This window comes from Phaethon aethereus (assembly GCF_964289735.1).
Source record: "Phaethon aethereus genome assembly, chromosome: 12".
Lineage (NCBI taxonomy): Eukaryota > Metazoa > Chordata > Aves > Phaethontiformes > Phaethontidae > Phaethon > Phaethon aethereus.
In genome coordinates this window covers 13449510-13477144 of record NC_138588.1, presented here as the reverse complement: position 1 = coordinate 13477144, position 27635 = coordinate 13449510, and the positions used below count along the sequence as shown (strand labels likewise).

Here is a 27635-nt window from a genome sequence, read left to right as displayed (position 1 = left end):
AAACAGAGCATTTCTAATGATATCCTCAAAATAACAGATCAGAAGTCATTGAGCTGGGAGTGGGGGAAGCTATACTAGTTTTCTACATGTTTGGTAGCCGCCAGCTTTTTACAGGCTGCCATATATGCGTTTAATTACATCAGCCTCTTCCTTGTCCAGGATGCCCTTGTCCACGTAAGCATCAGCTTGCTGATCAATGAAATCTCTCAGTTTTGAAAGATCATAGTCTGAAAAATAAGAATTCATTTGCACAATGAGTCATTGCCATTATACTGCTTCAGCTAAGAAACAATGTCATTGTAAAGTTTATCCAACACATGCACTTTATCCAACGTGAAGGGAGTTCACTCGAAGTGCAACCTGTGAAAACAATTTAGAAAAAAAACCACACCTGCACAAAGTCTTTTTACATGTCATGGCGCTTGCACTGTTCAAGAGGAATAATCATCTCTTGCTCTAGATTGCTTGCTGGAAAATGCTAAAGTAAGAATATTCTCTGGTCCAGAGATTTATGTTCTAGTCTGCATGCAAAAGCTGTTCTTAAAACCCTATTATTTTCACAATTGTCATGGGTTCAAAAGAAAGTATTAAATTGACTGTTTCCTATTGAAATCCTAGTAAAATTCTCACTTACTACAAACACCTGTAGTGAAAACTCAAGAAAGCAACTTCCTGAAAATAAATCGAGATAATACAATTATTTAGCTTGATACAGAACATAATATTCTGACGTGAACAATATTGCAGTGAGTACTCTTCATGACAGTGTTAATGTCAGGGTGGTCTCTGACAATCTTTGTATGTCAATCTGCAATACAGTGCTGAAAGACTCTTGCTCCTTTTCTGATAGATGGTTGCATCTATGCGGCATGATTCACACTATACACACTAAATAGACTTTCCCTGTGCTGGAAAACATCACTGTTTTCCATGTAAAGAATTCTACTTTCAAATAACTTAAAAAGGTAACCTATTGTGTAGTCATAACTCTGGCAACAGATCCAGTATATTCACACAAAAACACAATACAAGTTTCAGTTACATAATTTACTGCATAAAATGTAAAGCTTAATTTTTTAGAATCACGAGTTAGTAGTCTGGAAAACATCAATATTTTAAGGGTTCGTACTAAGTTAAATGAATTAATATCTTTCTCAGAAATAGCTACATCCTGAATTTTTCAGTATAAATTACTTATTCCACAGAAGACCCTTCAGAATATATTAATACTGATTTTGTAATGTACTCCAGTGTGTATCACCATACAGCAATAAGTGGAAGGACCTTCTTTCAAACTGCACATTCTTAACAAAACAGGCAATAATGGCTTTCTGTCTTTTTATGATTGAGTGACCAAAATTGGATAGAAATAGAAAGACATTAAGAAGCAAATTAATGCTTATGATAATTTTTATAACAGTATCAGGCAATTTCAAGTAAGTAATACAGAAAATTGATATTCAAAACTCTCCACTCCTGCAGAGGTGTCCTCTCCGTGTCTGAGTTAATAGGAATTTTTCTGTTTGCTCTACTGAGGCCAGGATTTCACGTCTGGTCTGTTACCAGCATCACTTAAAAGACTGTAATCTGTTTGGCTCTTCATCCTATCTGAGTAATAGGAACAAATAGCAATTTCATAATAAGGTTAGGAGATTTCATTCATGTTGACAGAATGAGAGTCTCCAGTTAAAAATACCATGGAATGGAAATGAATTGAACAACAAATACTAAATTAGTATAATATCCACATTATTCACAGGAAAATTCCTGAGCTTATTTTTCTTGTAGAATAGTATTTACAACTCTAAGATGATTACATGAAGATGTGAAGGTTTAATTACGAAATATTCTGTATGGGATTACACCCATTAAGATACTCTCCGATTCTGGCTAATTTGTATATCTTGTGGCAATTAAATTTGGGTTTTTTTTCCTAGAAATTGTTAACTGTTAATTTCTAATACTTATTTACAACCTATTAATTTGGGCAAGTAATTAGGAAAATCAGCTTTGGTTTATATTCACCTCAATGGCTGCAGCATTGAGCTGTGAAACTGCTACAGTAAACAAAGTGAGGTCTTATTTGCATATTCAGATCAAGCCATTTACCATTGCAATTAATCATAGAATTTACTTTCATTCCTAAATGGCTACTCTTAGTGTTATGAACCTATAAATTACATTAAAAGTATTTTGTGAAAAATCCGAACATGCTATTTGCATGTATTAGTTAAATGACTCACAGTTAAGTGCTGTGGAGACTAAATGCAATAGAATACCCAGCAGCTGACGTCTACTGGTGGGAGCGATGTTAATTTACACAGGAGAGGAGCTGGTCTTAAAGAGCACCGGCTTCAAAGATCCAGCCAGGTCTGGGAGATACTAAGGATAGACCCACAGAGCCTATATACTGTATATATGCAGAACAAACTTTGGACACAAAAAGCAATCAGGCCAAAATCTAGGCTTTTAACATGTTTCTCTTTAAATCATCCAGACCACTCAAGTTTACTTGCCTTCTTAAGAGGCAATTGATATTTTTAAACTGGGAAAATGCAAATTAACATTTCCAGGGTTATTAGTCATTGAATGAACAATAGTTTCTACTGAAATCCATCCAAAGTTAAGGATCCACAGACGTTTACCTGAAAAAAACCTAGACCTCTTCAAGTATATTCAGTGAGTAAAACAATTCATGAATAGGGGTGGAAAAGACTGGCCATTTTAATGCACAAATTACTTTGCGAATCACTTTTCCGCTGGCTTCCAGGTGCTAACTGGAGTTGGAGGAATGATTGATGAGCACATCGCTAACACCTAATCTTGTTCTGAAGAAACACGGTGCAATGCATTCACGGTTAGATAAGCTTACCCTGACTGCACTTCCTTTAACATCATCCCAGGAGAACTGAATTAGCATTTTACGAAAATAAAAAGTGTGGAAAGGCACAATAAAGATAATGTATCAGAAGAGTAAGAATACTATTCTAATTTTGTCATAACTCACACTCCCTTTAAGGCCCATTTCCATTGCCAGAGGACAATAAAGATATTTTAGTGCAAATGAAAATTCATCTACGCAGAAAGCGTACATCTTAATGCATTCACAGGCAGAGGAAATGTTATTGATCTGCAGTCACAGCCACTTTCAGGCTGCAGTAGTGCAGAGGAAAGTTTACTATGAAGAGGAGTGAGGGGCTGCCCAGTCAGTATGTGTTATACAGAGAAATAATCACACTTGACTGAGATCTAATTACTGTAATGAGTACACTGATAAAAAGAAACATTTATTAGAACTGTCAGGAAAACTCTTGAGCAGATATGTATGCCTGCTGCTGACTGCCATTGCTGCCGTTGTATGGAAACAATTCTAAGAGGGAAAAAATGAAAAAAAAATCCTTCCTATTATGGCGTTTTTATATAGAAAAATGAATGTGTTGGGCTGTAGGCACGCACACATCTCTGAAATGAACTTCATATACACTCAATTCACAGAGAGGGTGGCTAGATTACCCAGAGCTAATCTCATCTCAGATCCTCCTCTGCTTGGCTGGTGCAAGAAGGATCCTTCTCGCCAGGTGCCAGTCATACCCCAGGGATGGATCCCTTGGCTAGAAACCTTCACTTACAGAGCAGGTGACAGCAGAAGACCCAGCAATGGCAGAGAGAAGGGATAGGAGGCTGGTTTTATGTGAGATCTTCAGGGCAAACATGATATAGATAAATAAAGATCTGTGAAAAACAAGCTAGAAATCCTGCTGCTGTTAGCTCCCTCCCTCCAGCTGTCATACAGCCCTGTCTCCGAGGAAGAGTCAAATGGTGAGGCAGCTGGTGAGCATACCCCGTGCACTGCTTCCGTCACTGCTCCCCTTCTACACAGCTGTGTGTCTGAGCGCTACAAGTCACTGGAGTTGATTTGGGCTGTAATCTAATATATTACGGTGCTAGTGACATAAGTTTGTATCTTAACTATTATGGTTATGAAACAAAACTCATTGCTATTTGTGATGGCATGCACAGGGCTAGCCTGATGCTCTGAACTTTTCTAGACACATCCCGACATTTACAATACATTTACCTCATGTATAGGATCATAATTAAAAGATATGTTGAACTAAGAAATGAAGCACTAGACAAAATTTACGCACTGCTACCTGGTGACATGCAGACCACCATGACCATCTGGACAGCACATGACTAATTTCTAGCTGGTTAGTCATTGTGTGTTTTGTGGCCCATGGCTGTTTGGGCCAGTTTACAAGAATTTGCCTTAGTTTACTATTTTCATTCATTGATTTAACTTTTACATGACCTGTATTATTTAACTCTAACATTACTAATTATCACTATAATCTAGAAAAGCACAGTTTCACATTACCATTATTTAACTTACAACATAATGCTAAATTATACAACACAATTTAAATTACATGCTTTGTAATATATAGAGTGCCCACCCCAATGTCAAGGCTTTTTACTTCATACCTTCTTTGTTACCTTGTTTGTTGTGTTTTTTTAGCCATTCTATGTTCTTCCTGATTGCTTCCAAATATGCCTCAGCTTTCCCTAGAGGAAAGGATGAGAGAGAAGTCAGGCACTTATATCAACGATTGATGCAGCTTGATTAACTAAGTGAAGTTGGTCACAGTGAAGGCAGATTAAAACTATTCTTAGTTTCTTTTTCTTTTTAGACAGAGTCCTGTCAACTTTAGTCAGGCAAAATTCCCACAGATGGCTAGCAGGTTTTGTCTGTGCATGATTAGACATCCTCAAATTTAGGATCATGGCTTTTTTGACCTTTATACATAACTTTTGGTGGTATCCACAAATACCGCATGTGTGAACTAAAGGCAACCTGTAGCTTTTTGATCATAATAATTGTTCAGCAAAGATGAAGCTGTTAAGACAGCAAGGAATGACCTAAATAAGACTAAGAGCTTTGAGTATCTCCTATACAGTGTCAGAGAACTCCTCCATTCAGTAGTACTAACAGCATACAGCAAATCTAAGATGTGATATTTTGGAAAGACAAGCTGAAATACAGCTACTTGTATTTACTGAGAAGAAGGATGTATTAAAATTACCATGATAACTCCTTGTTATAGCTGAAATTTTAAAGTGATGGCTATTTTTGGACCAGAAAGCTCACAGGACAGAATTAGTTCAAGGATTACCTAATAAGGCCCCTAAGGAAATATTCCAGCTAATGGATTTTGAATTCTTAACTTGGCTGCAGCTTTATTGATGTAATGTTCTTACATTTGTCAGGAAAAAAACCCTAGTGTGATTAGCATCTAGAAGGCTGCTACTGCCAACTATGCATGTCTGGTCCCATCAGTAACTGGATATAGTATTAGAAATACTGCAATTTTTGAGCTGTGAGTGCAGAGTTAGCTTTATAATAAGTTACTCTGTGAAAGAGCAAAGGTTATTGCATGATGAGATAAAAAACTAAACACGGATCCTATTTAAATTTTTAAAAAGCTATTGGACTGAACACTTTTCTGAAAGTAAAGGAGCATAACCTGAACCAATCTGAACAGACAAATCTTCAATAGACAAGCGAAATATATTATTTAGCTCCTCCCATGGGTATTGAGACAATTTTTCTTTACTGTGAAACTAGACAGCCATCTTGAGCTATTTTCCTCTTCTATGCTCAAATAACCACTGATGGAAAAAAGGCCACCTTCTATCTGTGAGTGGCTAATAATTTACATGTCTGCACTGCCCACAGGACTGAAGCAGGTGGCCAATGAACTATAAGCTACTGTAGCCTTGATTACTGCAATTCATTAACAAACATCTTGCATTGAAAACACATGCATCCAAAAAAGTATGAGCATAAAACAGCATCAGTGAAAAATAGATTCTAAGCAATTTTTTTAAACCAACTGACTACAAAACATAGATGCTTATGCTGAATCCTTAGCAGTAAGAACGCACTGAAAGGTTTCTGCCCCAGCAAACATCCTCCTTCAAAAGTTCAGCATTCATTCCCTGACAAATCTCCTGTCTATACATCACTTCCTAAGAAAGTCCATCAAGTCTTAGTCAATGAAATGTTGATGAACAATTTTTTGTGTGCAGGAGGGAGAACTTAGTCTGGAGATGCAGCCAGACCATGGAACTCACTCTATCAAAAGACATGGCTGAGCCAGAAACATTATACTGTAACTGTCACTTGCCAACTAATTTCTCCAACTTTCCTTCCCCTCAGTAAGTTCTTCATCCACACACTGACCTAGAATGAACCCACTACTGTGTTGTAAGTTTACACACCAACCACTTCTAAGATTCACTTTTTGTACAAGCTGAGAGAGGCATTTAAATATTTAAGAGCTGTGCTGGACACCACAGAAATGCTTGGTTATACAAGATTAGCTAAAAGTATAGCAATGCTTGTCTTTGGTCTTTGGGACACAGGTTCTGAAGTATAGTATAAGCAGGCACACTGTCCTCTGCAGATTTGTTTTGAGATATAGCTGCTTATTCCTCGAATACTGTCTTCAGTTTTGGGCCCCTCACTACAAGAAGGACATTCAGTTGCTGGACCGTGTCCAGAGAAGCTGGTCAAGGGTCTGGAGAACAAGTCTTATGATTTGAGGCTGAGGAAACTGGAATTGTTCCGTCTGGAGAAGAAGAGGCTGAGGGGAGACCTTATCGCTCTCTACAGCTACCTGAAAGGGGGTTGTGGTGAGGTGGGTGTTGGTCTCTTCTCCCAAGTAACAAGTGATAGGACGAGAAGAAATGGCCTCAAGTTGCACCAGGGGAGGTTTAGACTAGATATTACGAAAAATTCTTTACTGAAGAGTGGTCAAGCATTGGAACAGGCTGCTGAGAGAGGTGGTGGAGTCACCATCACTGGAAGTGGTCAAAAAACATGTAGACGTGGCACTTCAGGACATGGTTTAGTGGGCGTGGTGGTGTTGGGTTGACGGTTGGACTTTATGATTTTAGAGGTCTTTTCCAACCTTAATGATTCTGTGATTCTATGATTTGCACCCCATGGGCAGAGCGACTTCAGCTAGTACAGTCTAATGTAGCATGGAATGTGGCATTATGTGTCATGCTGAGGCAACTAGGATAATAAAAGTACCACTATGCTAAGTTTGCTTATTGAGACAACAACTTACTGTAATAGGTTTTCAAAGTTATGTAAAACAGGTTAATTGCTGATGACCCTTAACCTCTGACAGTGAGTAATGCAAATTATTCAACTTTGCAGAACTTTTCAGTACCTTTCAGTACCAGCTTGTTCTAACACGAGCTAGAGAAATCAATGGCCTCACTGAGAATATTGAATATCCTGATGATCTGATTTCATTGAAAAGCCACAGATGCAAAGAGGCAGAATCTCACTGCACTACTGTGTCAAAATGCATTTCATACTGCTCTCAAAAGGGGCTATGAATTCTGTGAAAGATTATGGCCTTACTCAGCAAGGGATATAATTTAATATATTTAAAAGTAAGCAAATAAGTACACTTGCGAATCGAGCTGTTGTGTACTGACTCCAAGTAACTATAAACTGAAGATATTTATGCTAACACAATGGAAAAACAATACCAAAGATAGTAAAAGATTCCAATGACTTGGAGCATATATATGTAGCGAAAGCAATGGCTATTTTGTACCTCTGGGCTCTCCACTGTTTCCTGCTGCAGTTTGTTCTTCATTTTTTGTAGAATCCTTTGAGATTTCATACTCCTTTTCCATTTTAGCTGCTTCTTCCTTCGTACTGTCTGCTTCTTCAGTACTCTTGTCTAAAGAAATTAACAATAAGAGCAATTTTGTATCAAATGTACCAAAAGCACTTCTAAATCACATCAGTACAATCTTCAAGAAGTAAAACAATTTGACTGATGATTGAGGAAGAACCTCATTGGAGTCTGGCTCAAAGTGGTTTCTAAAGGTCATCTCTACCCCAGACCTCTGGAAACAGGAATGCCTGTTTCTGGTCTTACAAACAGCAGCTGAATACAAGTGATTAAAATGCAATAATATTTAGTTCATAAAGGCACATCCCTTTGTGCAGAGAAAAATGATACGAAATCTGCATTCACTAGATCCAAAGTTGACAAAGAATTATTGTTTTATCATTTAAGTCTTAAAAATCATTGATACAGCTTGCTTCCGTATATCTGTAATGTCTGGACTCCACTAAAGAAAAGGACAGTGAATATACTTCTCAAAAATGGGACAATTAAGTAAAAATTCCTCTCTTCTTGTGTGTTTAGACATCCAAACTGTGGCTACAGGTCCTTGAGGGACTGTATCTTTAACTAGCAGTCTGGCTTCTATAATTAGCATGCTTTTAACCGAATAGCTTAAAAAATGTGTTATTCCAGGACAGAAAATTGTAGGATAAGTACCTGTTGGTAGCTTTGTTCTAGTTTTAGTGGAAGGGCTCTCAAGCTTCTTCTTTGTCTGCTCAGCTATCATTGTATCTAAGTTTTCTAGAAATCAAGGCAAAACAAAACCAAACCCCAGTTATTCTTCAACAGATATGATGCAGAATCTATACTATATTCTCCACAACACCAGTTTGAATAGTAAGTAGAAATCTAAAAGAACAGTCTTTATCCTTGCCTCTGAAGAATTATTGCAGAGCCAACAGTAAAAGAACAAATAGCTATATGGAACTTTGATCAATCTTACTTAAAAAAAAAAAGAACCACTAAATCATGACAATAGGTGTACCAAATAGAGCCAATATTCATAAAGAGAGCAAATGTGTGCATATATATTCTAATTATTTAAGTCACATAAGTCACAAAATATAGATAACTATCTGTAGCAATTTATTCTGATGAAAGCAATGAAAGGGTTTAATTAACTTCACAAAGTATACAAGACTATGAAATGTGTTCTTCATCCTGGTGGGAAAATATTATCTCAAACTGATTATCTGTCTGGACTTTATATGGTTTCATTGGAAAAGAAGTCTAATAAAAGGTTTTAAATTATATGTAGATGAAATAAATATGTACATTGAACTGATTAAAACAAATATTTTTTTAAAGTTGCTGAGGTCAAGTATTTACCTGAAAATCCAGTAGACAGCTGTGGCTATGCATACAGCCCTAGAAGTCTAGAAAATGTTTTTCTATGCAAAATTCAGAGCTGAACTCATCTAATTTGAAAGTAAAAGCACCTTTTTCATCAAGATGGATGTTTCAGATATATACATTGTACGCTTACATGGGAAAAAACCCAACACTTAATAGATATTCACAAATACAGATCATCATACAATCTGCCATAATTCCTCAGTCATATTGTGGACATGTCGTAGAATTTTTTTCGCTTTACCAGCTTTTTTAAAGTTTCAGTTAAACATAGACCCAAAATTTGATAGTTGTCAGCTAGTTGGTGGGCTATTTTGAGAGACTTCGTTTTGAATTGTCGAATTCCCTTTATATAAACAGCTAAAATATTCAGTATGAGATGTGTTAACTGTGGCAGAATAGATATTATAGGGCTAGTAAGTATTTTAGATCATATCTTCTGTGTAAGGCCAACATTTTATCCATCAGCGGGGAGCATTTTTTTCCATCAGAAAGATACTCAGCACTGAAACCTAAAGATCAGTTTTTTAGCAAGTGCATTTCTCTTCATGGCAGATCACCATAAGCAATTCTGCCTGCCATCTGATGAGAAATCACATAATCCTGTCTGCCTGAGTCCTCTATGTTTTATTATTTACATAAAACTAAAACGCAGGCAGTTTTTGTTGGCACCCTGCCTGATTGCACCCTGTCAATTCTACATCACATTAGGGTTTTTTTTGTGAAAACAATTTTCATTTGGTATATATCCTTTTAATGTGATTTCTGCCCTTGCCGTATGCTCTAAACTAAGCAGGTCTGGGCTGGGTTACAAGCCGGATCAGACATGCTGCTGAAGAAAAAAACAAGCTAGAATTACAGTGGTGGTATTGATGCCTCACTAATCACTTGATCCAAAGCTTATTGAAAGGACTGTAAACATTCCTTTCAGCTGAGCTTAAGATACTATTTTTTACCCTGATTCAGTATCATCCTAGTATTCCAGCAGGAATACAAGGATTTCTCTGTTGCAAGAGGCACAGTTTTTAGGATAAGATTATACAGCTAAGAACTTAAAAACCCTTTGTAAATTCAAGTGAATAGATTATTCTCCTTCACTAATTCATGCAAATGCAAAAATCTTGCTGACTTTAGACTTTAATCTAGGAAAATATATTATAATAGGCTTAATTTTAAGTGTAAACACAGTATTTTAAAATAAATAGGAGTATTTAAATGTTTAAAATGCCACACACATCTAAGTGCATTGATGCGTAAGTGCCTTTCATGTTCTGTCTTAAAAGTGTCTGCATTTAGGCACTACTACAGTAAGATTGTAATAGCAGAAAACAGACCCCACCACAAGATGGATTTATAACCCACTTAGACATCTTTAGATTTAAATGTCTGCATACTGATAATATTTCCAAATGTTTTTGTTATGTTGATAGACTGTAGTGTTTAAAAGTTGTACACATAACCACATACTGCATGTGCTACTGAAGGCAATAGGATTTATACACCTCCATTATTCAGTTACTTCTATAAATCCCATCAGGAATTCTGCAGTTTCTCGGAGTTTTTTGATTTGGCTAAAAATTTCATTTGAGTTCAATATATGAGTAACAAACAATATTTATTACTACTTTGTCAAGTACAGTAACATGATAATATGCATTGTTTTCCAGCCAAATGCATTGAACAGCTACATCTGTATATGAAGTATAATATGGCAACATTGACCACTAATGATCCAAGCTTTGCCACTAAAGGCAGATTGAATACGGTAACAACTATATTCCATTTTCAAAGCTTTATTTTGTCAGTAAAGATATGGACAAGTTTATATTACAGGCCTTTTAATAAGGACCACAGGAGAAATACTGAAGCTATCTTGCTAGCTGCATGGCATGTCAACATGAACCTCAAGATTTCATAAGCAGCTGTATTTTCTGCGTGACAGAGTTAACTGTGTAACCCTGTTCATGTTTACGGGGACTACCTGGTGTACCTACATGTATGTCATAAAGAGAATGTTACCAAAGAATCCCAATTCTTCTTGAACGGGATTTATTGCCCTTTTTTCCTCTTCAGAATGTACATCTTGAACAGCTGGTATTGTTTCAAAACATGTTTGTACTTGTCATATGTGGCTGGGCCAGGGCTGAACAATGTTTGCTCTGAGTTACACTGATGGAGTGAGTCATCTTCTGAAGTAAGATGTGCCTGGCCAGCAGCTAAGCAACTGCGTGTTGTATCTGGAGGTCTAACAAGAATTGATTACTTTTCCGGTATCGTTTCCCTAGCAACGTAATTTTTACAGAGGAAGAGTTCAGAAAAGTACTGACCTTTCCACAGAGCCAGCCACTTATTTGAAATGGCTCTAATTAAAACAACGGAACAATAGCTACTGAGCTAATAGAAATGACCTACGTTGGCAAAATAGGTCACTCTGGCGGCCGGCTTTCCGCAGAGCAGTATAATCTCATCACTCAAACCAGACACCAGGAGCCAGAAGACCTCGTTTCTGCCTTGCCTCGCTTCCTAACCTGCTCTTTGATCTGGGATGACTCACTGAAGCATCCATGCTGCAGGAGGGCTCCTGTTTCGAGTACGCATTCTGAGACGTCCTAGGCCCAGTTTCTACAGGTGCTACACCCTGATAGATCCTACTAACTGCATCTGAAAATGCAAATTCACAGCACTTTTGAAACTCTGATGTCCTTCAAGTTGGGCGTCCAAAAATCTGAATCGCATAAATGCAGAGTGCTTATCTTTACCCTGTGAGAATGCACTGTGGTAACACCCTTTAAATGCACATAAAAAGATACTGTGTGAAAAAATATTATGAGTTAAATGATTTTGTTCCTATTAGAGAGGCAGAAACTAACGTACCTATCTGAGTATTTAATGGACTTGGTAATGAAAGCCTGAAATGGACCCTTCTCTATAGACAGACAGGTTTGCAGTGTTTTCTGGACTCTTGCAAATTTTCCTGCAAAGGGTTTTTTCATCTGCATAATTGCCTTGCACCCAGGAGGCAGTTTCACATTCTATCCTCATCAAATTGACTTCTGAAGATGAGATTTCATGTCATTAAACTTCCACAGAAAGACCTGCTTTGCTGTTCTGTTTTCATACAGCGTAGAAAGGCTGTGTTTATTAAAAGAGAAAAAGGGATGATCATGCTACCTGAAATCAATCTTAACAATACCTAAACATGAGTTAGTTTAATGAGTTCACACACTACAGTAGCTTCAGCCAGAAAGCTTTGTGCTGATGGCTGCTTGTATGAGATGCACATATTTCAGGCATTAAAAAAGCACAGATCTCCCAAGGCTCTTCTGTCTCCTGCAGTAGATGATCTGTTAGAGTCTGTAAGGCCTTTTTCCATCTGTGACAAAACTCAGGACATCTCAGCATTTGCTTGTGACTATTCTGTGGGGAATAGAATGACTGATTAATTCTTTGGGCAAATCCTCCTTTTAGCTTACACGTCCAGGAACTGTCACTATCCAGTGGATTTTCACCAATGTAGCCAAAAGCAGAGTTTGACCTTTAGTCAGCTCATACATGTATCATGCAATATGTCACATAAACTGCTTAAACTGTGACAAGCAAAAGAAATCCCTCCATTGTGGAATTACAGATGGGTCTCAGCCTTGCAAATCTCCTGTTCCTTTCCAACTCCCTGCCTTACATGTCAAGATATGGCATTTTCTTTCTGAATGTTCCTGTTTGACTGATTTGTCATGATGGTGTGTCTGAAGCCTAATGCTGCCATGAGGAATGACATGTCAGGTGACAAACCCCAGGTAGTGGCATCACTTGTAAATGGATTACAGGCAAGATGGTCACAATGATTTGAAATAAAAGCAGCAGCAGTATCGCTTGGCAATCAGATTAAAAGCAACTCAGGAAGTAAAACACAATTAAATTAGATTAGTTTGGAGCTGAACAAAGCTCTGACCAACTCTCCTTTATTGTCCTTATTAAATTCCCTACCTCACAGACTATTTCTCAGATTTATCTTTTCCATATTCTACAGGCATTTCCTTTGCATTACTCCACATCTCCTAGAGCTGGGTGGTGCAGTCCTTTCATAATCCTTTCCCATCCTGAGGCTGCTACATGGCCCGCACACACATTTAAAGTATTTTGATAGCACGCACTTTATAAGCATGATGGTTTGGGACTGAAGCAGCACACAGCCGCCTTTACTGCAGGAGTGGGATGGAGCTTAGTTTTGAAAGTTCAGTGACATCTTCTTTACCCCGCACCCACATCATCATCTCAAACCATAACTTACAGTCTCAGTGCTCAGCTGCAACAGAGAGACACTGAAGTCAGAAAGCAAGGGGTTTTTATGCAGCTTTTAAATACAGTGAGAAAAAATATAAGCATTGCGCTCCTTTCTTTAGAAACACAAGCCACTTGGTAGGATGCAAACCCTAGATTTTCAGAGTAAGCACTATACTTGGCAAAAGAGACACTAGAGGAGATGGAGATTTCTTACAAAGTACCCAGTTGGGAAAGCATAGAGGAGGCAGTGAAGGGAAATGGAAGAAGAGGCAATATATTTGCAAGAAATAGCTGCAAATTTAAAGGGTAGTTAGTGATAAGCAAAGGAATGAATTGTAATATTTTAGTTTTGGTTCCTGTACACGTGATTTGATAGTCACGTAGTGTGGTGGGAAAAAGAATTAGTAAAACTAAAGCTACTGGATCTCTCCCAGAAAGATACCTGAGAAAATTTAGATCCTATGGATACTGGAAATACTAAGCTCTCACACATATTGCCACTTTCAGGTGATTCCCATTTTACTCTAGGGTGTACTGGTCCTGTTTTTTAAGAACTGTGAGGTTAGCTGTCATAGACTGTTCACACCATAGCTACCCATTTTTTTTCTATGCAGTGAGAGTCTGAATGGGGAAAAATAGGAGATAAGATCTAAGCAGTGGGGGCAAAAAAACATTCATGTGTTTGTGCAAATGCAGAAGTAGGATGGGACAAACATGGATGAGACGTGGGATGAAGTTACAGAAAGCCATAAAATTGCAGTGGGGTCTGCAATCACTGTACTTCCTAGGTTCCAGTCTGGGACCCTTGCACACTCTCTGTCCCCACATCCTTTTATCTGACCTCCATGCAAATTCATCTTGGGTTTAACTATTCACATGTACTTTATACCATCACTGCGGCTCCTCAGTATTTGACACCCTGCCCCCATCTGAGGTGCCCCCGATTTCTACTTTTCGGATACGTGAGAGTCCTTGATCTTCCTAAGAACAGTACAGTATACTGGCATCTGTGTCACCTTGGTTCATCAGATACAAAATAAGTAGCAGAGAAAAGAGAGCTGCCTGAAATTAAGTAACTCCCGCTGGCAGCTGTATGCATCAGTCACATAATAAAGTAATACTGGGCAAGGAAGTCACCAAAGGGAAATTCAGGCAGGGAAAATCGATTAAAGATTTTAATGCTTATGAAGAAAACCTACAGTAGCAACGAAGAGCCCTTTGAAAAAAAAGACATTAAAAAAGAAAAAGGAGGTACTATGCATGAACAATTCCCTGTATGAAATAATGTCAGTGCCCTTCATCTCCCAGGTCAGAATGAGGAAAGGAAGGAAAGAAGGAAAGAACAAAAGGTCCACATGACACTGTCCATATATCACTGGCAGCCTCTGGCACTGCTTTAGCCACACCTTTCCTCATCCCTTTCAAATCACACAGTCTGCATCAGGGAGCATCTGCTTCTGGAGACAGCGAGTAGGGGAAGGGCGATGCTGGTCTGTGCTCTGATCTGCTCTTTGCCTCACATTGTTGGCTCTGTGCCTGTTCTTGCCTAACTAAACAAGTATCAGGACCAGATCTTTGGCCTGCGGCATCTGTGCTGATGAGAACTTCAGGGATTAGACACAGTATTCCTCCTCTCCCAAGAAAAGACCAGGTTGTCTCTACTATGCACTGGCCTGTGCCAGGGAAATTGCAGAACGTTGCCGTCATCAGAAGTGGAGCTCTGGAGGCTACCAAGCGTGAATGCGCGAGCCAGAACAGCTATTCCATATTCCTGAGCATGGAGTGGCAGGGACATGTTAAAAATCAACACAGGGGACTTTCTGCCTCCTCTATTTCGCCTGGATTTTTTTTCATGCAGCCTCAATGTGTCTAAAAGAGAGTGTTACAGTAAAACAATATCCCAACGGTAACTTTAGAAAAGGGCCAAGCTAACGTGCGTACGTATACCTCAGCGGTAGCTCACCAATGAACCATCCACCTCCCTGTTGCTAGTGTGTCCTGCAGTTTGGTTTTCCTTCCAATTGTCCATGGAGAACAAATGATGAGGGGGAGAAGAGATAAACAGAGACATCTGTTCATGCCCATTTCTAACCGACACAATCTCCTACTCAGTCATGGGGGAGAGTGTGGATTCTGACAGTGAGTCAGAGCCAAAGGGAGGCGGTGTGAGAGGTGGCTTTGGTTTGGTCTATGGAAGGAGGCAGCTGTGACTCAAACAATGCATACTGATGAGCTGGAGCAATTTCTCTGTTTTCCCTCCTAATTAAAAGGGGGTTTGCTGTGGTCTGTGTTGTACACTGTGGCCCCAGTAAGCTAAATGCTCTACTACTGAGAGGTGAAAAGTGGGATCTCCCTCAGAAAGAGCAAAGCTACAGGGTGCTTAAACTTAATTTTCTTCCTACTCCTTTGGCTCTTTCTCTTCTCCAAAGTTGTTCAGTTGTGGAAGAAACAGAAGCCCTGATTTAGAAACTGAAAACAAAATGACCAACTTCAATCATAAGATGCAATAAAATATGCATTATACGCAGTATCATGGTGAAGCTTCTATATATCTGTGAGGTAGAGAAGTACTGATTGCAAAAGTTCTTGCCTCATGCACTAGTCAATAAATGAGAACTCCACACAAGAATACAATGTGCACATAACTAATTCACATTTCTAGGGTAACAGTTCATTGGATAATACAACTTTAATTTGCTTGGGGTGGCAATGGATAAATTTGCTACAAATCTACTCTTGTAAGCAGTGTGCAGCAGGAGAATATAATCAATGTACTGTGTAAAAAGAATCCATACGTACACACTGGGCCTCTTAATAATTTGTCTATCATCTCTGAAAGCTCTATTTTTGTTACGGTCCACTAGGTTCTAATTACAAATATTTCCTAGAATCGTTCTAAAAATCACCCATTATTTTGGTCTTATTACTGGGAGATGATTTATAAATGTATCTGAACAAACTGGCAGAAACCATTTGTTCCTGCTTCTAAGCTGACAACAATATTATTAAAATAAATGTATTACAAAACTATAGCTTACTTTACATAATTACTATAAAGAGAACTTTTGCCAGGATGGTAGTGGACTGATGTGCTTTCATTTTAAAATTAGCTAGATAGTCTGACATACACAGGCACTCAGCACACAAAAAATTTCTCTTCTTTGTGTGGTGTAGATGAAGGTTTTCCTTAATATTTATCTGGTCTGTGACAGAGGGCTCTGAAAGAAAAGCTATCAGAGTAAATCTCCACTATGACACTACTCAACAGACAGAAGGAAAATGAAGGAAAGCATGATACAATTCACAAACTAATATTCAAACAGTACAAGTATCTATGCAATGCATTCCTTATTCCACTCTGCTGAAATCAAAGTGAGTTTTACTATTGGCCTGAACAGCACTTTTTCCCTTGAAGCACTCAGCACCATGAAGGATATAGTCCTTTCGGTTCTGCATGCAAAATTCAGTATCAGCTATTTATGCAACAGAAACTGTATGAAGCCATGAATAATGAAATATTTTATATTGAATCAGTCATAACTTCTTTGAAAGCTGCTTGCTGCTTTCCAGTGGTCATTATGTGGAGGGATTCCAACTCTTTCATTCCACTCCGTCACTGCACTCTTGCCAACAGCAATCATTGTTTCAATAACTGTCCTAAGTCCTCCCAATACTCAACCTGTTCAGTGATAACAGCCTGTGTCTCTAGAGGGTTGGGGCAAGCAAGGAGAGTTCAGCTGTTTGGGCAGCATTTGCTGGATGCTGACAACGAACCCATAGGTGGATAAGTCGATACCACAGTTGGATCTAATTCACAAGCCACCTGTGGTCCTGTGTCATATGATTGATTACATTATGCTTTCTGCACCAACTATGTTTGTCCATTCTTTTAATTGCAAAAATGATTTTAAAGCAGCTTTCCATCTTCAGAGGGCAGATAGGCTTTCTAGAAAGATTTCTGAAAGCTTTTGAACAGGCTAGAAACATATCATGAGGTTTTCACTCCGCAGAAAAAATTGCTACATCAAAATACAGCGTTCATAGTTAAGAAAGAGTGATAGAAGATGGTGGCATTTTGCCACCAGCAGGGCAATTATCAAATATGATGGATTTCAGCTGAACGCACATTTTGTATCAGTTTGTTACAGCCTCTCTTTAATGCTTCCAGAGCTATACTTTCTGAATACATACTGTAAAAGGTAGGCGGTACTTTTTCTCCTCTATCATACATACGGATATGTTGGTTTTGGCTTTCTGGATTCTGTGTTACAGCTTATATTTAGCATATGGAAAGCTTGTAAAGACATATTACATAATATTGAATATGTGTACTAAAACACGAACTTCCTCTTCCTTGCACTTGTGTGTGCATGTGTGCTTTTCTTGCACCACACTGCAGATAGATCCTGTGTAACTTAAAGCTAAACCTAATAACATCATTCTCTGCAGCAGCAAGATACTTTCCCCTAGAGTAGGGTACAATGATGATGACATAATGCTGTGGTTTCCAAATCCCAAACCAGCTGTTACTGGTATATGCATTCAAATTCAATGTCTCTGCATCCGTGTGAGAGGCGCAAAAGCTTGTGACTTGATTCAGTAAATTATTTATTATTTTGAATGTATAATTCAGGGACATAGCTTACACATGGCTTCAGCCACAGAGTGGGGAAAAGTAATTTAGGCAGTTTCCTACTGTAATAAGACATAGAAAGCATATAATCCATCTGCACAGACCCAGCAGTATTTTCCACCAACTAGCATGGAATCTGCTCGCCAATTCTGGACTAAGGGAACAACTAAAAGCTGCCAATTTTTTAATTGTTTCTGCTCTCTAACAGACATTCATACTAATTCCTTTATCTGCTATAAATAAACACAGCTGGGCATCAATCCCCTAACCCAAACTGCACCAAGAAACACAGTACGTATTCAAATATTACTGGGTATATTATGATGTAACTTTTAGTTGAATAAGGGTGGCAATAAAACTGCTGCCATGCTTATGGATACTGCAAGAAGCTAAGATTTTCCTGTGCTTGCTGTTCTTGAATATTTGAGAATATTAGCTCAATAAATGAAGGTCAGCTTTAAAGTTATTTCTCAACAGCAAGTCTAAAAAAAGAATACCACAGAAGCAACTTGAGACCTATGAGAAAGCTTTTTCCACTACAGTAAGTTGCTTTGATGGAGTACAAAATCCATCTCTGCATAAATCACTCATTTGCAAGGCAAAGTCTGGATACATCAGTTGATAGTCTTACTCTAAATCCAGTCTAAATCAGACTTCTGAAACTCTTAACCTAATCCCTGCCCTCTGTACTATGTCATCACGGCAATTTGTTTCCAGGGTTACAGTATTTATTTACTCAAAGTAAAGCCAATGTGAACAACTGCCCTGAATTTTAGCAGGAAAAATGCATCCCTAGTGTAATTCCGTTATCTGAGTGGTCTTGCATCAGGGATGAAGTTATCTTATTAAGTTTTGGCACAACACTATCAGTGAGGGCAACATCTGCTCAAGCCATATTATCTTCACTTGTAGAATGACACTGAGAACACTCTGCTTGTAATCAACCATTTCTTTACGTGCATCTTTCCTTAAATGTACAGGCAGACAGAGAAATAAAGAGCTGAAGTGTAGCATAAGTTGTCCAAATATTCCAAAATTCAAGGACTTTTCACAGCAAATAAAGGGATAATCTGGTCAGAGTTATAATGAATTCTTTAGAGAGGAGGTGCAACCATGCACTGAATGTGAATCATGATCCACGGGATTTTCTGTAGCCAAGTAATTGATAATCAATCCATACAGTTACAGTTGCATCAATCAATCATGTATCTGCAATGGCCCTTATCAAACAAACCAGCAGAAGTCATGAAAGATCATTGCCAGTCCTACCTCTGTGACAGGCTGATTTATGAAGCTGAGAAATTGCCCTGATGTAAACAAAAACTTCTCAGGCTAACCCAGATCATGAATAACTTCAGGAAAATGAAAGGGTTGTGCAAAGCATATGCAGATAAGCCCTTCTTCTGCAGCTTTGTTTGTTTAACTAGAAAGGCTACCATCAGTTAATATAAATGAGTTTGTAAAAGCCAGGAGAAGTGTGTGAGAAAACAGAACAAAACACCAAAACCAGGCTGTTCCAAAATCCCTCTTCAGGAAATTATAACAATTTTACAAAATCTGCATAGCCACAAACTCTAAAACGGATCCAGGAAAGAGTGCTTCAAAAACTACTCCTGTGCCAAGATGTAACACTTTCCATAGGTGGAAGGAGTTTTACTTGGTAGAAGACCATAGCATTAGCTCTCGTCTACTCTAGCTACTTACGGATGACAGATTAAAGGTGCTGAAGTGCTGGATTCTTTTTGGAAAATGCAGGTACGTGATACACCTCAATACACCTGAGCAAAACACTAATCTTCCCCTAACATAAAGTCATTGAAATCAAGTGCGCTTCACAGGTGTGAAAGTGGAATAATCCTCTAAATACATATCTGATAAATAACCTTTCCTTCATTAGATGGAAATATTAGAGCAGTATGGAATTCAACATTGCTATAATGAATGATCAATCATTTAGAAGTACAGCTTTAACATTTTGAATAAACAAGTCTGAAACAGGACTCAAGAGCAAAGAAGATGAGAATATAATTATCACGGTTGGTAGAGTAAGAACATAGCGTGAATAACACTGTTGCCTAAAGTATGTACTCTCACCCAGATAGGAAACCCCTTCTTCTGGTGTGATTGTTCCATATTTAACCATCATCTTCACAAAGTCAATCAGGGTTTTCATAATCGTTATCAAGGTCTCTTTCTCTTTTGCCTCTGTCTCTGTGTGAGGGGATAAAGCAAAACTAGTTAAAGACATCAGGCAACTCGGAAAAACTCAGTTCTACAAACTCTGCACAACGTTCATGCATAAAAAATGACCTACTCACTAAAAAGAAAATGCTGTGCTGGATTATCAGAGAACTATATAAGTTTCCCTTTAAACTGCTCCTGCAAAGTACAACTGAATATACTTCAAAACTTCAGGGTTTGGTTCTTCTTTATAGCTTTTTATCTTGAAGGTCTATGTTACGGAAGGCAAATGGTATTAATTCCATTTTACAGATAAGAACACTAGACACACTGAGATGAAGTGACCTGACAGAGTTCAAATTGCTGGGTAGAGGGCAGATACAGGCAGAGTTTTCTACAGTCTCTGTCATCTTCTTTTATTTGTCTGTGAACTATTCAATAGACCAGTCTGGTTCTGTATGAGGAATACAGCTCTGAGATCCTTCCTCCTACAAGATCCATGGGTTCAATGACAAAAATATGAAGCGTCTTAAATGTGATTGTTATCGTGCACAAGACCATGATTCAGATACTGGGAAAACATGATATTACATGGTTGCGAGGATCATGACTCCAGAATAGGATAGAAACAATGATTTTTCGTTATACAAATCCATCTTTCTTGCCCATATGTATCTCTGACTAGCCTCACGATCACTGCTTCTTAGCTTTCTTTTTCCACTGTGTTTATCTGCTGAACAATATTACTGTTATTTCTGTATTAGCAGCATGAAACTCCCCCATCACACAGTTACACAAGCTCTTCCTGCACCCCAGGTTGTCACTGAAGGACCCAACAGGGGCACTGTTAGACAGGGACAGTCAGAAACATACTCCCAGCCTTGGCAGAGCGCCAGCCCCTTTGGAGAGATGCTGAACAGGTTTTTTATTGCTGTTTGCAATTTAACACACATCTGTAGGATGCAAATGAATCCCCTCTCCTCCAGCTTGATACAAGCCGGCAGGTGAACAGCATAAAGCAGGATACATGGCAGAGATGGGACCTGGTTCTATTTGCTTGATAACCTGTTAAACCAAACATGCCTTTCTGCTTTGTGAGTAGAAAAAGGAGAAGAACTAGCATGCAAAACTACCATGGGAAAATGAAAAGAACAGGAAGAAGAATATGAAGTTTGTAGATTGGACTGGAGCAAAATATGCCCTCAGGTTTTTCATTCTAGCTCTCCACTCAGGTATTTATGGGGAAAGTTTGATGAAAGACTAAGTCTTCTGCAGGACAAGGAATCCACAAAATAAATTGTTGCTGACTGCCCTGGAGAGAAGCAGAAGATATGCTGGCTGCAGAGGGTGAGAGTGGGTGTGCAGTAGAGCATGCTGACAAAGGGGCTGTGGCGAGGTGCCACAATCTTGCCTGCACTAACTGGAAGGCAATGATGTCTAGCACCGGAATAGGAAGAGACGTGCAGAGCTTTCATTGCAATAAACAGCAAACATGTGGTTTGTGAAAAGGCTGGGAGGCTCGGGCTCATTTACTGGTACCATCACTGTAAGGATTCTACTGTGGCTTACTCGTATCTCTGTTGGCTTAGAAGACACGGATGTTACTGGAAAGATCCCTGGAGAAAACAATTTTCCAGTTTTTCATCATGCCCTTACAGGAATGAAAATAATTCATGACTCCTGAATCATACAGCACAAGATGGGAAGGGCTGCGTAGGTCACACAGTTTGCAGTTCTCAGTGCTGTTCCTCCCAATGTTTTGCCATACTCACTACTCAAATCAGTTTCTGTTATGCATCTTAGAGAACATTTTTAAAGCACATGGACTCTTGCAACCAGGGAAACTGTGGGGAAGGGAAAGGGAAAAACAGAAAGAATCTTAATTTTCTAATTTTTTTCCTAAATATTCCTGTGAACACATGATGAACTTACCTGAGTTAAGACTTTTTAATAGTGCGTAAAAGTTTGGAAAATATTGGAGGTCTTCGAAATTATCTTCAGAAGGCAGCTCGTTTCTTCTTTCCAGGATATTAGATGATGACCATGTGTTATCCAGTGTATCATCAATTTCTCCATTAATGAAACTATCCTGATCAGCTTTGCTTTGTGTCTCCGCAAAAGACATAAAAAAATAATACCTATAAGAACATTGCTTTTGGTGATAGAGTTAATAGAGCAATAAATAGTATCATAATCTTATGTCAACATTTTCCTAATCACAAGGTGAAGTCTATACTATTTTCTCAAAGTTATTTCAATTTGGCATCTGGATTAAACCTCAAAGTAACTCACAATTTGTTTTTCTATCTGATGGAATTTCTTTAAGAACATATTTAGTTTCCAGATTAAACTAATTATTCCCTAAAGCAAAGCAGTGTATTGGTCTGCTTGTACCATTTGGCAAGTGAGTCAAAATGATTAGCTAAGAAATTACCATTCTTTCCTGCTGCTTTTCTTTTGTATCACTGTCTGCTCTGCTTGGAGGGTAATCAAAATCTTCAGACTCCTTCTCACGATCCTTTGCTTCATTTGCAATTAGCTGTTGTAAAACCTCTGCCACTTCATCTTCCAGGGTATAGGCCTGACTCTCTGTGATCTGTTAAAATATTTGTGCAGAGTACTTATAGAATATTGTGTTTTTCCTAGATTAAACATCAAGATGAAACCTGAGCTTTGTAAATAGGTTGCTTCAAATATGTTTGCTTCAAACCTGAGCACAACCAAATTAGGTGTAATACCTTCACTGATGTGTGTGTGTGTATACATGTATACATAAAGACATATATACGTCTATATTTATATAAATGTATATATACACGCATCCAAACATGTGTGTATACATAAAAAACACCCATCCACACATACAGCCTCCAGTAGGAAAACAAACCCAATAGAGGGTTTAACACAGTGGAGTCCAGCTTGAAAGATGGAGCTGCAAGTGTGGTATACCTATATGTCTCTATATGTGTGTGTATATATATATGTTCTGCAACATACCTATGTACAATTTAATAACTACAACAGAATACAGTATACAGAAAAGGAAACAGCAAATAGCTTTCTACGGCATCATCAAAATGTTTTCTCTTTGCTTCGTAACAGCTGTCACTTGAACAAGAACTCTACCATGCAGCTGTCCCACAGCTCCCTTTCTAATCAGTGGGATTCCGCATGCAATAGCTAATTGCAAAATCCAGTGCAGAAAAGATAAAGTTAGTATTTTAAAATATAAGGATCCTGTTTGTAATGGCTAAAACCACGGAGATATCCAGAGGTCAGAGACAAACCCAGTCTTGCTAAAGATCTGTAACAAGGAGAAATGCATCCTCAACTAACCAGCATCATTATATGTCCACTGATGACAATAATTACTAGGTGGATAGGAATGAGCTCAGACCTTTCCCCACAAATATCCAAAAGAAATTGATAATACAGAAGAACTCAATGAGAATCAGACGAGAAATTAAAGGAAAAATGAGGGCAGACAATGGCAGGGGTACAATCAGTGAATGTTTTCTCAACATCAGAAACATTCTGCAGGTTGGTCTATTTTGTTGCAAAGCCATCACAGGAACAATCATGTTACTGCAGAACTAAACCAATGTGCCCAAATGAGTTAAGAAGCTTGCCTAAAGCCTGAAACCCAGTCAGTTTCACTCAGGTCAGCATTATTAGCTGGACAGAGTGTTCATCCAAATTGTTTTTTAAAAGAGCATTAAACCAACCCACAAAACAGTTAAATGAAGTATTAACAAGATACTTACTAGCCCCAGATTTAGAAGTTTTGAAACAATCTTGTCAAACACTCCTCTATCATTTTCTTCATAAATTCTTGCAGCAATTTTTTGAACAATGTCTTCAGCAGTCAAGGGAGTGCCATCTAACTGATGGAGGCCATCTGGATCATCTAAAAGGATTACAGTTTAATTGTGTGCTGACTGTCCTAACTCATTTGGGTTAGACATCATGTGAAAAATACCTGCTCACATCTTTTTCTCTTCAGAACAAAGCTGCACTTTTTAGACACATTACGAACATATTGGTACACACTTTGGAATCCATTATATCAGCCCAGTGAAAAATTCCTTGTGTCCATTTTCTACCCATGAAAAATGTCTTTCTGACTGGCTCTTTTGAAAGAGCAGAGATGAACATCAGGAGCATACTCTCTTGCTTATAGAAAAAATTGTAAGAATGAGAGAACACTGCTCACATATCTGCTTATATTAATCTTCCTGGTATCTACTTTCATTGTATGGCCACTTAGATCAAAACAGAAAACAGCATGCTACCTTCTTGTTTGGATTTCAGCAAATGAAGTTTTAATTACATAACCATTACTTATGGCAAATAATATCATCATGACCAATGGAAAAGTGAATATGATGAGTAAGCTTTGGTCTGTGATCAGCATACTTTGATATAATTAAAAATATCCTGAGCTAAATGCTGCTCACAACTCTCAGAGGACTCAAATTACAAGTCAATTAACTACTCCTGTAGTAAAGGCAAGTATTCTTTGGCCTTTGGTAACTTCTTTTAGCTTTGTGATGAGGAGAATTATCTAACATTGCACATGACATTTGGAACAAATATATGTGATTTAGCTCTATATAAAAGTGCTTCTTCCTTTAAACCAGAATAAATATATTTTGGCTTAAAAATATGTCCCATTTTCCTTCCAACAGATCTAAATTGCTAAAAAACATAATGCAAATGACACACCTGGATTTTCCTCCATGGAAGAAGACTGTGAAAATTAGCAGCAATTCTTTTGTATTGCATTTCAAAACCTAACTGTAATATGACAAGCTTCCACAGCTGGAAATAATTGAAATTGTACTCCAGTAACAAATAGAGCTTATCTTTAGTGGTGAGTACAACATTCATGACTGCAATCAGTTTGCAAGAGAAGTCCAACCTAAAAGTCACTGAAAGATGATTATAGAATACCTTGGAATTTATAATCCAGCCCACTTTTAGTGGAGTCATAGTCATCCACAAGCCTGCGGTTCTTGGTGGAGTCTGCATCATCAATGGCCAGTTGCTGTTCATACAAAGAGCTTCTAATTGACTCCCTCTCCTTTTCATTCCTCTCTCTTTCTGCTGCTGATTTTAGCAGGTTCAGGTCATCAACAAAGGAATAATTCCTGAATTCTGGCTTATTTTCTGGAAAATATATCAAATGCACACATGACAAAAAATCTTATACCTCTTTGAATACCATGATGAATATTGCTATAAAACCAGGAAAGATGTTTTACCTGTGGGAGCTATTTTCCTATGCTTGTCTGCTTCAGCTTCAGCAATCTGATATACAAAAATAAAACAAACAAACAAACAAAACAGCAAACAGGCAGAATGAATAAATACACTAAAATGTGTGATCTCTTAATTTATCAATATCAGCAGAAGCCTTAATGCCTGATCTTCACTCTTAGTAAGAAGTTTGCTTTAATAAGTAGAACATGATTAAGCACTTGGCACTTTTTGTCAGTACCACTGCATCCTCTGATCAGAATCGGACATGACGGGAAGCTGCGACAGACTTTCCATTTTAAGATAAATGCCAGTTACGTTTTCCGTCTCCAATCCAAGCTCCCGCTATATTCCCGTAGGATGTCAATACAAAGAGATGACACACCTGTGAGCTGTTGGAGCTCATGACCTGCTTTTGGAATCCTGGACAGTAAAACTCTATATGCCAGTTCTTAAAAATTATTGAAACTCTATTTTGTACCCAACCCCATCAACATTTACTTTATTGACAAATCTATTTTTAACTCATTTCTTAAGCCATTAGGATATTCATGGATCTGGTACCTGAAGGAATATTATGGGAGTGCCAAAACAAAAAAACGTTCTAAATATTTTTTATTTCACTTACCTGTTCCTCCAAAGGTCTTTCTACACTTAATTGCCTGTTGTGTATAGCTTTATCTAGAATAAACAAACACACATATACACTTCAGTTACATGATGCATGCGACTACAAAGAGACAGCACATTTTGTCTTAGTTTATAGTTTTCTCCCATAAAACACGGTGTCTTAAATATGATTCCAACTGCTAGTTCTTGTAAAGAAATTCAGTGTTCCTAGAAGAATGAGAATACAATAAAAAACTCAAACATTTAAACAAAGCATGATTGTTTGGGGCAGAGGGACAGGTTCTGCAAAAGATGTAATAGACATACAGATATAGACTCAGTAACCCCTTTCTGATGAGAAAACTCGTAAACAAATTGGGGGAAAAAATGCTGTGAGAGATTGACTAAAATAGCAATAATCGGATTGGCACAACCAAGAGATTAAGAATCTCTTACATTCAGAATACCAGGGGACACAGGGAGCGAGCGAGCGAGTGAGACTTGTGCAGAAACTGCTGTAGAAAGGATGAAAACATTGCTCGGAAAAGACTGAAAAAATTCAGAGCTTTTCCCTTTACCAGCACCTATCGCTTCACTTCAATATTAGATTGCAACTTCAGCCATTCAGCGTCTTGCGCCACGAATCTTGTTTCTTTAGGATCTAATTGCTTTTAGCCAAGTGGAAGGAAAGTTTTTGCTTTTCTCTATCATCTATACCCTGCAAAACTTTCCCCACCTCGGAGAAAATGCGCTAACGAAGGCGCCTACCTCTGCCCCCAGGTTTCGGGAAGCCGTGCACCCCGCTTGCCAGCAGCGACAGCACCTGCACCACGACCGCCAGCCTGAGAACCATCCTGCCGCTGCCCGGGCGCCTCGGAGGGCCAGCGGCCTGCTGCGGGGCGGGGCGCGGCGGCTGCCCGCGGGGCCGCTGCCCGCGCCGGCCCGGCGGGCGCTGTCCGCCGCCGCGGTGCTGAAGCCGCCGAGCGGAGCCGGCCGAGGTGCTCGGGAAAGCCGCTGCCGCGCGGGCTCGGCCCCTCGTCCCCGCGCCCGCTGAAATGGTCCAGACCGTCCCCGCGGCCGGCCCCGGGCAGGGGGAGGAGCCGGGGAGGGCCGCGGCCGGCGGAGCATGCGCGCCCCGCTCCGCTCCCGCCGCCCCTGCCCGCCTGCTCCCGGGGGAGCGCGGCCGCCGCCCCGCCGCCTGCCAGAGCGGAGCCGAGGGGCCTGTGCGGCGGCCGCCAGCGGTGCGGGGCGGCCTGGGGCGGCCTCGCCCTCCCCCCCGCCCCCGCACGGGGCCGGAGGCCGCAACTTACCTGCGAGGCGCGCGCTGGGAGCAGGCCGCGGGAAAAGCCGATCGGCTCCACCACCCCCGGCAGCGCAGCCGGGGACAAAGCTCAGGTTTGGGGTTAGCTCAGGAGGGCTGGGCTGCACACGCTTGGTGAGCTAGGAAAGGGACATGCCGTCCTGGAGAGGAGGCCTGTGAACCACTTGCAGCCATTCCAGCCCTTCCCACGGGGCTGAATTACACAGTAAAGGCACAGTCATCAATGATTCTGTTTACGACAGAGAGGACATCAGAAGTTTTATTATAGTCCATCTTGCTC

At 39.2% G+C, this 27635-nt stretch overlaps 1 protein-coding gene across 2 annotated transcripts; it reads right to left on the bottom strand.

The window, feature by feature from the left end:
• On the bottom strand, positions 1 to 26902 carry SCG3 (secretogranin III; the record flags this gene model as incomplete). Of its 2 annotated transcripts, none has more annotated exons than XM_082005436.1 (12): positions 1 to 227; positions 4486 to 4566; positions 7638 to 7766; positions 8376 to 8459; positions 20080 to 20196; positions 22099 to 22276; positions 22601 to 22762; positions 23931 to 24073; positions 25120 to 25335; positions 25431 to 25476; positions 26054 to 26106; positions 26803 to 26902. In XM_082005436.1, 12 exons carry the CDS (start codon positions 26885 to 26887, stop codon positions 109 to 111), a joined length of 1413 nt encoding a protein of 470 aa, XP_081861562.1. In that variant the 3' UTR covers positions 1 to 108. The 2 variants fall into 2 exon arrangements, with proteins under 2 accessions (XP_081861562.1, XP_081861563.1); XM_082005437.1 differs by having other exon boundaries at positions 4498 to 4566; positions 26803 to 26887.
• Positions 26903 to 27635: the final 733 nt, after the last annotated feature.